Source organism: Phoenix dactylifera, unplaced genomic scaffold (genome assembly GCF_009389715.1).
Source record: "Phoenix dactylifera cultivar Barhee BC4 unplaced genomic scaffold, palm_55x_up_171113_PBpolish2nd_filt_p 000092F, whole genome shotgun sequence".
NCBI classification, from domain to species: Eukaryota; Viridiplantae; Streptophyta; class Magnoliopsida; order Arecales; family Arecaceae; genus Phoenix; species Phoenix dactylifera.
In genome coordinates, this window is record NW_024067680.1 from 1,365,897 (window position 1) to 1,377,577 (window position 11,681).

Below are 11,681 nucleotides of genomic sequence, written 5' to 3' on the forward strand. Positions count from 1 at the left end.
TGAATGCACTAGAGAAGGATGTCTAGTTTTCTTTGCGATGGATAAATCTCGTAGACGATGCTCGAGGAATACTTGAGAAGGTTATGTCAGATCTACAAGGAAGTTTGGTGACAGTGCAGGCATACCAGGGTCTTTGTAGAAATAAACCCTACTATGCTCTTCACCTAATAGTCCAATCACCATCCTTGTTGAAAGGCCCTGGATAACACAATGACTAGAGGAAAAAACAACGACAGCACAGTTGAGATCTTTGGTGAGTTTGCTGACGGATAATAAATTGAGATTGAATGTAGAAACATAAACTATATTAAAAAGTTTAAGATGAGTAGAGAGCTAAAAATCACCATGATAAGAGACTCGAACTTTCTCACCGTTGAGCAGACGAACATTGTGAACAATTGTTTGGCAGGATTTGATTAGCAAAAGGTTAGGAGATCAGATCATATGATCAAATGCTTCTGTATCAATGATCCATGCATCTTGGGAATGACAGAAAGACTAGTCCCTGCTTAATTGCAGTCAAGGGGATTGGTATCCAGCATGGCCTATGGAGAGTAGATGTGCGTATTGCCAGCCAGCGAGAGGCAAGGCACAACAATATTGTGGGTGCATTGGGTTCTAATTTGTGCCAGCATTGGTGATGTTGGGAGATTTTGTTCCATTCATTGCCTTGAGATTAGCCCGGGAGATTTGGACAATGCTCGCAAACATGGCTGAAGTAGTTATAGTAGTCAATTTAATACAACCTTTCAATGGCAAGATTCGCACGAACTCTACCATGTCTGATAGTTATTTTGTTAAGAGGAGGAAGAGTTGTAGCACCCATGCCACTGCCATTGGTGTTGAAGTGGTTTGCTTCCAATGGCAACATCATCAAGAGGCTGGATGGATTGAACTTCTAGGCTTCATTGGTGCTCTTCCTGCAAGGCATAGGTCTTGCTCAGCGATGGAAGTGAATCCATTGTGAGGATATTGCTGCAAACAATGGAGTGTGCCTCGTTATAACAAGATAGTTACAAGGATAAAGTGGATTACAACAAATTAATGATAAACTGAGTTAAAACAAACTAAACTAAGATTAGTTGATCAGTTCAAGCATTTCTGATAACGTCCGAGTCCCTTCAGAACTTCAGCAGTGTATCTAATTTGCTAACCTTTGAATGGAATGTGCCAGTTCTTTGAACGTGGGGCACAGACAGCTTTCTCCGTCAATAATATTCAGTGGAAATTATCACAACACTACCAACTTGTCCAAAAACAAATTTTTCTGTGTAAATTAATTAGACAGCAGACCAAGAATCTAAGGAACAATCAACAAATTATTCTCCTTGTCTGTTGTTGTCTATCATCGCCCAAGGTCTATAAATTCTTCTGTTTTTCCAAACATCAAAAATTTTCAGCACATCCTCTATATTGTTTGCAAAAAATGTCATATTCTTTACCATCAGTAAGTTATAGAAGATATCTGGCTGAGACAGAGGTTGGAGGTGTATAAAATTACAAATCACTAATTACCCTTTTTTGGACAATATGAAAAGAAATAATCACAAAGTTACTCAATTACATTAATCAAAATTTTTATTTCTTACTACAATGGCATCTGAGGAGGTGAATAGTGCACATTCCTACTACACTGCTACTGCAGACAAAAAGAATCAGACAGATGACTCTTGTTGCAATGATCAAAAATCAAATATTGGTATACTCCAATTTATTTATGATAACAAGTGGCTCTTCTGCAGAGAAGCCCAGCGAGGTATTAGAACCAATACCCGCACCTAGAGTTACCACACAATTATCACCAGGTTGATGTCATAATCATTGGAAAATAAGATGGGGATCAATTAAATGTGATGGTCATTCTGAATTTACCTCTTGGATGTATAACAATAGTGCAATCCGTTAAGCATACAAGATCAGTTTTCTGAGCATGGTATACTCTCCCTTTATGAAGTCAGAAGCAATTGTCACCTGCTCCTTTGCCTCTCTGACATGACAATTATATTGCTCTCAGAACTTCTCCCAGAACAAGTGCCCACTGAGTCCAGTGTGTCCCTCCCTGGAGCAGCAGCTCAAGTAAATTCAAAGTTACCAAAGATTAGACTTTGCCAAAACTTTTGAAGTTACTGCCATTTAGCTATTTAGGCTTCATATTTAAATGTGCCTTCATTATCTCATCATTTCTAAAAGCTCAGTATAAGAGGATCCTATTTTCTTCTTTTCACACCTCTCAGTTAGAAACCACTTTCAGCAGAAGAAAAAATAGTAGTATATCATGGTCTACCTGGCAAAAAACCGTAAAAGGCTCCCTCAATGGTCCATCACATGACAACTCGCTTGTACTTCCATCTATAAAAGTTCCATCAGCAAAGATTACCTGTTTCATGGCATATCAAATTTGCATTGGTTGACTCTGACAGTCTGACATAAAAGTTCCAGAAGCAAATCTTACATTAAGTTCTGAATCAAGTTTATTACAATTAAACATGAGGTTGTCCAAATTTAAAATTTGAGTTTTTTACCCATATCAAAACCCGATAGTAGGATAACTATACAAGTTCAACACTAAAAATGGCAAAGTATATTAAAAAAACACAAGGGGTATACTATAACATATTAAAATTTGATCTTTCCTTGTGACACTGACATACAAGCTGAAAAGAGAGCACAAATTATAAGAACTTATGCTCATATATGCCAAAGTCTGAAAAACCGAGCTCACCGGTCCACTACCAGCTGATGCATACTGCACCAATCATTAGCCAATACACTTCGGGACATATGCGTCAGCACATGCCAAACCAGGCTGATAACCAATATCAAACGGTATCAGGATGGATTGGGTCTGAACTGAAAACAACTTGTCAGGGCTTTTAAGGGGTTTTTAGCTTGAAATTATTCCAAGATTCACATAAACTACTATGATGATTAGATGTCTATAACATTGAAATTTTGAATAGAAATGTTTGCTATGAAGAAGAGTTTAATTTTCCATTAATTCAGCAAATAATAGGATAGTAAAAGCTTAATTGTCAAAGTTAACATAAAACAGCATTTCTTTAATCAAACCTACATGATCATCTTAAAAGGTACAGGATGAAAAATTAAGAATATATTAAAACAAAATAATGAGATATTTTTTGGTAAACGAAGAAAATAATAAGATCATAGATAATATAACACAGCAGAACTTGTTTTGATAATTATTACGAAATTACATGGTCTAGTTCAAATGATTTTTCTTTCGGACTAATATATTTTCATAGTTTAATGGATTGTTAAGACTTAACTCTAAGGAATCTTGTTTACTATTACTAAGCTGCCTGTATAAATAAATTATAATATGACAATGAAGATAAAATGCTTTTATGGAATGTTATCCTTTATAATATCAGAAAAAAATTGTCTATCAAAACTTATCATCTATTAACATCTTATAGAGTCTCAATCTGTATCCAGAGAGTCCTTTCTCCTCTCCCTTGGATACGTTCATTTGGAATTAAAAAACCACCCCAACTTCTTAGATCTATTCGTGGGTATTTTTAAACCATTTGATTTTATAGAAACACTCTCCAAGCCATCCAATTTTATATAAGAGAATAAATAAAAGTAAACCTCCTGGTGAAAAAGTTAGTTTTGGGTAAAAGGAACAGAAAGAAACTGCTCCTGTATCGTGGGAGTAGTTAGCTGACCTTTCAATCATTTAAATTGTTAAAATGAAGTCAGATATGATATCATCCATCAATATGACATTTATAGGCTTATAGGCACGGGATTTGCTAGTCAACTTTAGTGCTATAAAGTTCAGATTGACATCAGCCCTCAGATTTGATGTAAATGAGTCCATCATAGTTGGATCTGGTGGCCTCTTTAACTGATCTGGGTCATTAGATAAAACATGCATTATCCATAGCCGTTGGATTTGATAGAAAGGTATTAAGATCAGAATAATTCTCAACCAAGGAATGCTGAACCGACCCAAACCAACACCAACCCTAGACGGTTTCGTTGATTTCTACAGTCTGGGTCATAAAAAGGATCCCTCGCCTCCCTCTCGGTGAACAAGCACTTCGAAAGCCTTCGAGGGCTCTCTCGCCCACTTTCTTTGCCTCGCGAAACTCAAGGTAAGCTCCCCCTCTTTCTCTCTCTCTCGATCCCCATCCCCATCACGAAGTATTGGCCCCTTTCTCTCACTGGATCCAGACACCCTCTCAATCTAGATGTCGATCACGGAGCCTTAAGACTGCTTGGAGTCCTTGCGAAGCCCTTTCCATTGTCGGATATCTCCCTGTCATCATGAAACCCTTGCAAAGCTGCTTCAACTCTCAGGTGAGTCCGGAGGCCTCAACCTCTCTCTCTCTCTTCTCCTATTTCTCTCTCCCTCTCCCTCCCCTCCCTCTCTCTTCTCCTCCCTCTCCCTCTCCCTCTCCCTCTCCCCCTCTCTCTGATTCGGTATGAATGCTCTGGCACGACAAGGTATGGACCCATACCGTACTAAACCGATCGTTGATAGGTACATCCGGCAGACCTTGTTCTCAACCATTAGATTAAACATACACAAATCTGTTGCCATAGGATTTGATAGGCTTCTTATACTCCTATGGGATCGTAACTAATCCCATCCATTAGGTTTGATGCAATAAAGTCATTGCCATTGGATTTGATAGGTTTTCTTTTCTTTTATGCAGGCTTCTGAGTTCTTAATTTAACGCAGTAGCTAAATTTACCATATACAAAAGCATCACCATAGCATTTGATAGCCCTTCATGTAACTAAGCCACCCAATATGATGAAAAGAATAAACGAGCCATTACATTTAAAAATAACTTATGTTAATATCATATACAGTGGCTGGCTATTTAGTTTTGGGCTATGTTTGTGATACATAAGGAATAGATCCGGTCAAATACATTTAAAAATATGTAGTCAACTATGACCATTCACCTGGTCATTGGCTTTAAGAGCCATTCAATTGGTTATGCACGAACCAAATCCCAGCCCTTTAAATCTAGCTGTTGGAATAATTTATTAGCTGTTAGATCTACTACAAGTTTAACTAGCAAATCTAGGCCATGTATTCAGTGACAAATAGCCTATGAACTGTTAGAATTGTCGCGGCTTTATATTAGACAATCAAATAATAAATCTAGATACTTTATTAAGCATTGGATTCTGTAATAGGGTTTTATTAGAATATTTAGGGAGCAAAATCGTCCCAAGTTGCAGCAAAGGGGGTTGCCCTCTTTTATCCATGGTGGTGGACCCCAACCAGATGACATCTGTCCAAGGGATGCATAGTGCTGGTACGGTGGGGTTGATGGGAGACTTTTCATAGGTTTTAGGAGCATGAAGAATTCCAGCAAATGATACACTCCAAGCACTATACAGAAAATACGATCCATGTTTGGCTGCCTTAAAAATGGTTTTCACTGTGTTTTTTCTTATTCCTTTCAATATTTTTGTATTTGTAATTTCTAATAAAAATTGACAATTGATTCTTCCCTTACTCCTCACGAACTGTTCAACCTTTAATGACGAATGGAATTGAATCAAGATGCTTAGAAGATTTGCAATTTGAGAAAAGTTGTGGTGAACTCAATACTCATGTATGTATGTAATGCTTTAGCAGCTTAGCCAGTGTCGAGGCACCATCAACATTGTGGCTCGACCTGAAACCTCTAGAGGCATACAAGTTCTGAATTCTGATCTTTCTGATTTCCTATCTGTTATGTATAACCAAATAACTATTATTCTTCTAATATTGAATGCACACTTTCTGTGTGGATCCGTGTTTGGTGGATTGATCATTCCTATCTCATGAACAATTACTGTAAATGTCATTATGGTTTGGGATTAATTTGTTGACAAGTATTTAGAATTTTAGTAAATTTGGATGGTTCCACATCCCAATAAATAAAAGGTATTTAGAATCAACAATATTTTTTTTCTCTGAATTTTTTTATGGGCATGGAGTCTACAAAACAATTTGAGTCCATGATACTCAAACTTCATGAGTCATCAAAAGCTGAGATGGTTTACCACTAAATTCATATGATTATTTTGATTCTTTGATAAGATATATTTGGCATTACAAAAAATCATGCAATGTCATGATAATGACCCCCAATATATCTATCAAAATTTCAGTCCATGCTAAGATTTCCAATGGCTTTTCATAAAACTTTAAATTCGATTGAACGGATTGTGGCATTAACTTAACATGTGATACTGAAAATTACTTTTGAATAATTTTTATTTTCTTTAAACATTCTTATGATCTTTCTAGAACAGAATCATATTAGATTAATTATAGTTGCATTGGATAGAAATGTAATTATAGTTTAATTTTGTTTTATAACATGCATTTGCACATGCATGTATTACTACTAGTCTAAGTGTATAAATATATTTGGCAGTCTCAAAAAGATACATGTATAAGAAGAAAAAGATTTCTAGAATACATTATACATTATAAGAAAAAGCTACATCTAATTGTGGTCGTTGCTTTGAACTTATTCTTTGTAGTTTATTTTAGGCACTTGGTACTTGCTATGATGGCAATCATCGATATCTATTTCATACTGGTAGGGGTATAAACAAGCCAAACATGGGCAAGCTAACCACTGCTTGAGCTCAATTCGAAATGCCTGAGGCTAGCTCAAGCTCTTGAGCTTGTCTTGAACTAGGATTGCGTGGCTCAACCATTACTAAGCTAGCTCAAGCTTGGTAGGCTTGTGAATGCTAGAGAGGATTCTAAAATAATAATTTGGAGATAGTCGACAGGGTAGGAGGCTCTCAGTGGCATGCAAGGAGCGAGGTAGACCAACACCCTCCAATGACTATCCTCATTAAAACATTCCAAGATCAAAAGCCCGATCTTGACGTTGGCCATGGTCGACTTGGGAACATTACATTGTTGCAGAGGTGGAAAGAAGAGAGGAACCTTTGCACGTAAAATGGAGGAAGGATAAATGTGAGGAGGTGCAGAATAGGCTTGATCTCAAAGTTTGAGGGGTCAAACCTTGGGGCTATAGTGGATTAGGCTGTCTGGAATTAGCCAGTGGAGAAGGGGAAAGCTAAGATGAGATCCAGCACTTTGGGAGAGTGAGTGGTCTTAAGGGTAACTTAGAGAATTCAAAGAACAAGAAGAGAAAAACCTATAGAGATAAAGATCCTGGACACTAACATGTGAACAGGTAATTTCACAGTGTTCAAAGGTGTAATCTGAATGATATACATTTTGTACCTCTATAATATTTAAAGATACCAAAAGAATTTCTTTCAATTCTATTATGAGATTGTCATAGCCTTGATTAGTGATTCTTATCTGAATGTCTGTGGATCAATCATAGCTTAATGTTATCATAGAAAATTGAAATTATATCTGATCAACACCAAACAATAAACGGAACTAGGTACACAAAACCATACCACACCTCTGATGCATATCCAGCCGTAAGACCAGCAACAGGTTTGACAAAAGATCCTATTGGGCAGTTTTTTTGCACAGCTTCGCAGAATGATATTAGACGCTCTTGACTTCCAAGTTGTACTGCCTGATTCAAATGTAGCAAAGTGTAAAATTATATTAATTATGTTAACTGCTGCAACCCACCATGTGTACTTTTTTCAACAGCTCTTTAGTTGGACTTTCTCAATTATTCATATTTGGAAGAAATAATTTACCTAGCTATTCTGTTCTAATAAGACAGATGTGAAGATCTAAATAAAAAATGATGAAAAAACTAAACAGTTTTTTTGCTTCAGCTATTGAATTGGCAAAGCCAATCAACAAGGTACTAAAACCGAGTTTGGGACAACAATGCAGCCCAATAGAAAACTTAAAAGTCCAAAACCACAGGGTGGCATCCACCACAATGCATCGTCATCGTCATTTCTCAGGAACAGAAGGAGAAGTGCATTGATGTTTAGATACAGATAATGCCAAGATTTGTGTGTTAACCAGCAGATATCTGCTATGAATGTCTACGTGCATGTGTAGATGAATATACAAATTTATATAGGAAATATATATATGCTTGGGGATGAACAATTGAAACAAAACCTGCACTGTATCATGATGAGGATCCCGTGGAAGTGGTTGAACCTTATATCCCTTGGATGCCATGACTTCTGCAATGAGTAAACCTCCCTGAAAGTGGACATGAAAGACACAGTAATGCAAGTACAAACAAGGAGGAGACGTTGCTATGTGCACACACCTTGATTGCTTCTCCAACCATTTGGGGTGAAAGGAACAAGCCTTGAAAAAATGCTCGCATTACATCACCAGGTGTAGATCCACAATCCACCCCTAAACCAGGTGCAGAAAGACGGGCTGCTGCTGCCTCAACCCATATTTTCTTCCCAGCAACGTATCCACCACAAGGTGCAATTGTTCCACCAGGATTCTTTATCAAACTACCAGCAATTAAATCAGCTCCCTGCCAACCATTATGTTAACAAAGTATGTGGTTCCTTCCGCTGCACAAAGGGTCCGTTTAGAACATACCACCATTGGAGGCTCACATGTTTCCACAAATTCACCATAGCAATTATCCACCATGACCATGCAATCTGGGTTTTGTACCTGTAAGTATGTAGAAGACAATCAATCATCAGTAACTCGTAATGCCAAAACATGCATATAGAATGGTTATGTATTGCATAGTTCATGATTTAGAATTGAATTAACGTCGTAGTAGTTTCCTTGATCATCTTTATTGCTCTCTGAATTTCTATTATGCTTAAGCTTCGACGCCATGAATAACCACATGACCTCTGTATGAAGGCACATTTTGTCTGCGGTCCCACAGCAAGGGCAAGGGCATCCCAGTTGAGGCCACCATCTTCTGCAAGCTGAAGAATGTTCCAGGTTAACCCTCTAGAAGTGCATCTTGACATCTCTTATGTCATACAGTGAAACATGCATTGGTGATAGACCAAAGAGATACCGGAACTTCTCGGTATGTTATTCCAAAGTTTTTCAGAGAACCAGAGCTAGAAGAATTTCTAATGCCAATTACTTCCTCCAAGGTGTCATAAGGAGCTCCAGCGACTGCTAAAAGCTGGCTTAAGAATCAGGCCCCAGCACAAGATACAATAAATTGAGCAGGAAAGAAGAAAGAAATATTATTGTTTCTCTGACAAAATCAGAATATTGCTTACCTCATCACCAGGTCTCAGCAAAGCAAATAAAGCACAAGTGATTGCATGAGTACCAGAGAAAAACTGCAGAGAAAAAATTAACAAAGTGTCAAGTGCATGGGAAAAAATATCAACATAGTCAAAGGAACTTCAACAGAAGTTTTACAAACCTGTGAGCGAACCATTGCTGATTCTGCCCCTACAATCTCAGCAAAAACATTGTCTAGAGCTCCACGCCCCCCTCCGTCATCATGACCATACCCAGTGCATCCACCAAAGTGCTGATCAAGGTGAAACCATAACATTTCTGATCATTTTTACTTCATTTGATATAATGCTGATTAAGCCAACTGCAGAATTAATTAGTTGGTATAATGATTGTAATAAATCAGGGTTACATGTACTGTTCGCCCAATTTTAAAAGAGCATACACCAAGCCTCCTCATGGTAAAGAATGATGTAAAAAACAAAACATTGACAAAAATACAGGGAAGCAAGATGAAATATCAAAGCCCCCCTTCTCCAACCAGCCACTGTTGTGCAAGCTAAACAAGGCCAAGGAAAATGACATCGCAAGTTCTCCAACTCCTTCTCAATAAAAGTCCCAGAGTATGACACAAACATGGAACCCAATGCATTATCAGATAAGCTTATGTAGTATCCTAGATATAACCACTGAATTATAACAACAGTTGTAGAACAGGTGCTGGCAAGTTGTGAAAGTAACTTGTCACCAAGCATCCTTGCAGGAAAATAGCAACAGATGAGGCCATTTCTCCACCAAACGAAAACTGCATCTGCATCCCAGTTCCATTGCAGGTAATTGGAGTAAGACTTGTTCAAGTTTATCAACTGAATCATCAGCTGAAACTAACTCCACAAAAGTAACAATCTCTACAACATGATACCAGCATCACACTCCCCATTCCCTATGCAAAATAGTAATTCATCTTTTGCAGCTAACATAATTGCAAGACTAGCGTCACAAGTCATCTTCCTATAACAAGAATACACAATGTAGGACTTCCTCCAATGTTCTTGACACCCTTAGCATGCATACAATCGATGATAACTCATATCCAACTATTCTAAAAAAAATTGAAACATCATGAGTGCCAAATTAATATCCACCGACTGATCAAATGCCACAAGTTTTCAATTTTAGAGGTTTCCCAACAAGGTGACTGCCCATAAATGTTTTAAAGCAGTAAGTAAACATCTCTAAGAGCTAAGTATAGTGGAAGGATCAATAACATAAAAGAAAACAAAGAAGATAACTTTGATATAATCTCGAGATGAGCGTACATGAGATCCAACCCTGGCATTCTGAAAAGCCTTGAGAACACGGGTGGTGTTGTGCGCCACCAAGTTATCGACCTCTCTGAACTCCGAATACAAGGATTCCACTGCTTCCGCCACCTAAACACTCAAAAAGCGACAAAATAAATGGAATTTAGGGTTTGCACTTGATCAAGTAAACAGGAATGGACATTCGAATTGGAACTCAACAAAGAAAATTATATCATCGTTTAATTCGGAGAGAAAAGGAAGACGACATGGGGGCCTGACCTCGGGAGAGAAGGGGTGCGCAGGATAAGCAGAGGCAGCGCAGAATAGGGGCCCGGGATGTCCCGTTGGGCATACAGGTACAAAATAGGCGGCGGCCCGGGAGAATCTCCGGCGGGGTAGGGGCGGTGGGGAACAAGAGCCGCAAATGGCGGCCGTGGCGGCAGCGGGCCAGGATAAGGCCATGGCTTTGGTTTGCTGGCCGAAAGGAGGCAGTCGCGCAGGGCCCTATACGGCGGGGTAGGGGAAAGAGGAGTGACTGAATGCCGGCGCTACTTATCCCTAAAAGAATAGGATTTTGATTTTTCAATAACTCCAAGAACCACTCTGGTACAATCATTTTCGAAATTTCTCTATGGATTGGTAGCAGCTATCAAGTGGGCAGGCTTTGTATCCATCCTTGGGAAGCGCTCTTTTCATTCCAATTTCTTCTGGCTTTTCGTCACCAGGCGAAGGAAAGTAGTAAAACCAGCCCTGCTTGATCTAACCCTTATAAGTGAAGGGCGAGGCGACAACGACTTTGATAGCATCCAGGCAAGAACTAGTTGTTTCAACCTAAACCCGCCCACCACCCTGTTCCGGTTTAAACTGGCATCCTTAATTTTTAATTTTATTTTTTTTAATAAGGCGGATAGCATCACCCCATTCTAGAATGATTATATCCAACAAAATTAAAGAAGAAGAAGAAGAAGAAGAAGACGGAAAAAAAATGGAGAAGACTCCAAACTATTCTAAAATAGGCCACTAGAGTGCTCCGCCTTGTTCGCTTTCCGGTATACGTGAGTGATCTGGGCATATAGACAGTCTCGTAGATGATCATGTATGTTACGGGGGAACTAAGCCGCCATGCTCCACGTGACCGGCACGCGCGCCCATGAAGACTACGGCTGTCCTTTGATCCAGCAATCCGACCCCGAGTCGGACATCTTCGGCTCCACAGCCCGACCTCGAGTCGGCTGCCCTTTGAT

The 11,681-nt window shown here is 38.8% G+C and overlaps 1 protein-coding gene across 4 annotated transcripts; it reads right to left on the bottom strand.

Moving 5' to 3' along the window:
* Positions 1 to 290: 290 nt before the first annotated feature.
* On the bottom strand, positions 291 to 11,171 carry LOC103724042 (uncharacterized protein YnbB-like). Of its 4 annotated transcripts, XM_026800339.2 has the most exons (13): positions 10,717 to 11,170; positions 10,453 to 10,566; positions 9,318 to 9,428; positions 9,169 to 9,231; positions 8,955 to 9,068; positions 8,710 to 8,859; positions 8,513 to 8,590; positions 8,223 to 8,444; positions 8,066 to 8,152; positions 7,437 to 7,556; positions 2,285 to 2,377; positions 1,873 to 2,059; positions 291 to 975 (listed from the first exon to the last, which is right to left on the bottom strand). In XM_026800339.2, exons 1-12 carry the CDS (start codon positions 10,897 to 10,899, stop codon positions 2,000 to 2,002), a joined length of 1,395 nt encoding a protein of 464 aa, XP_026656140.2. In that variant the 5' UTR covers positions 10,900 to 11,170; the 3' UTR covers positions 291 to 975; positions 1,873 to 1,999. The 4 variants fall into 4 exon arrangements, with proteins under 4 accessions (XP_026656140.2, XP_008813392.2, XP_008813395.2 ...); XM_008815170.4 differs by lacking the exon at positions 1,873 to 2,059 and having other exon boundaries at positions 10,717 to 11,171; XM_008815173.4 differs by lacking the exons at positions 1,873 to 2,059; positions 8,955 to 9,068 and having other exon boundaries at positions 10,717 to 11,171.
* Between the last annotated feature and the right edge of the window lie 510 nt (positions 11,172 to 11,681).

Bases quoted from the DNA above. Each gene is read 5' to 3' on its own strand.
- LOC103724042 (XM_008815170.4), bottom strand. From the start codon at position 10,899: ATGGCCTTATCCTGGCCCGCTGCCGCCACGGCCGCCATTTGCGGCTCT. The intron at 8,445-8,512 runs GTATGTTCTAAA...AATGGTTGGCAG, and splicing joins CATGTGAGCCTCCAATGGTG to GGAGCTGATTTAATTGCTGG. The intron at 8,153-8,222 runs GTGTGTGCACAT...GTCCACTTTCAG, and splicing joins TGGTTGGAGAAGCAATCAAG to GGAGGTTTACTCATTGCAGA.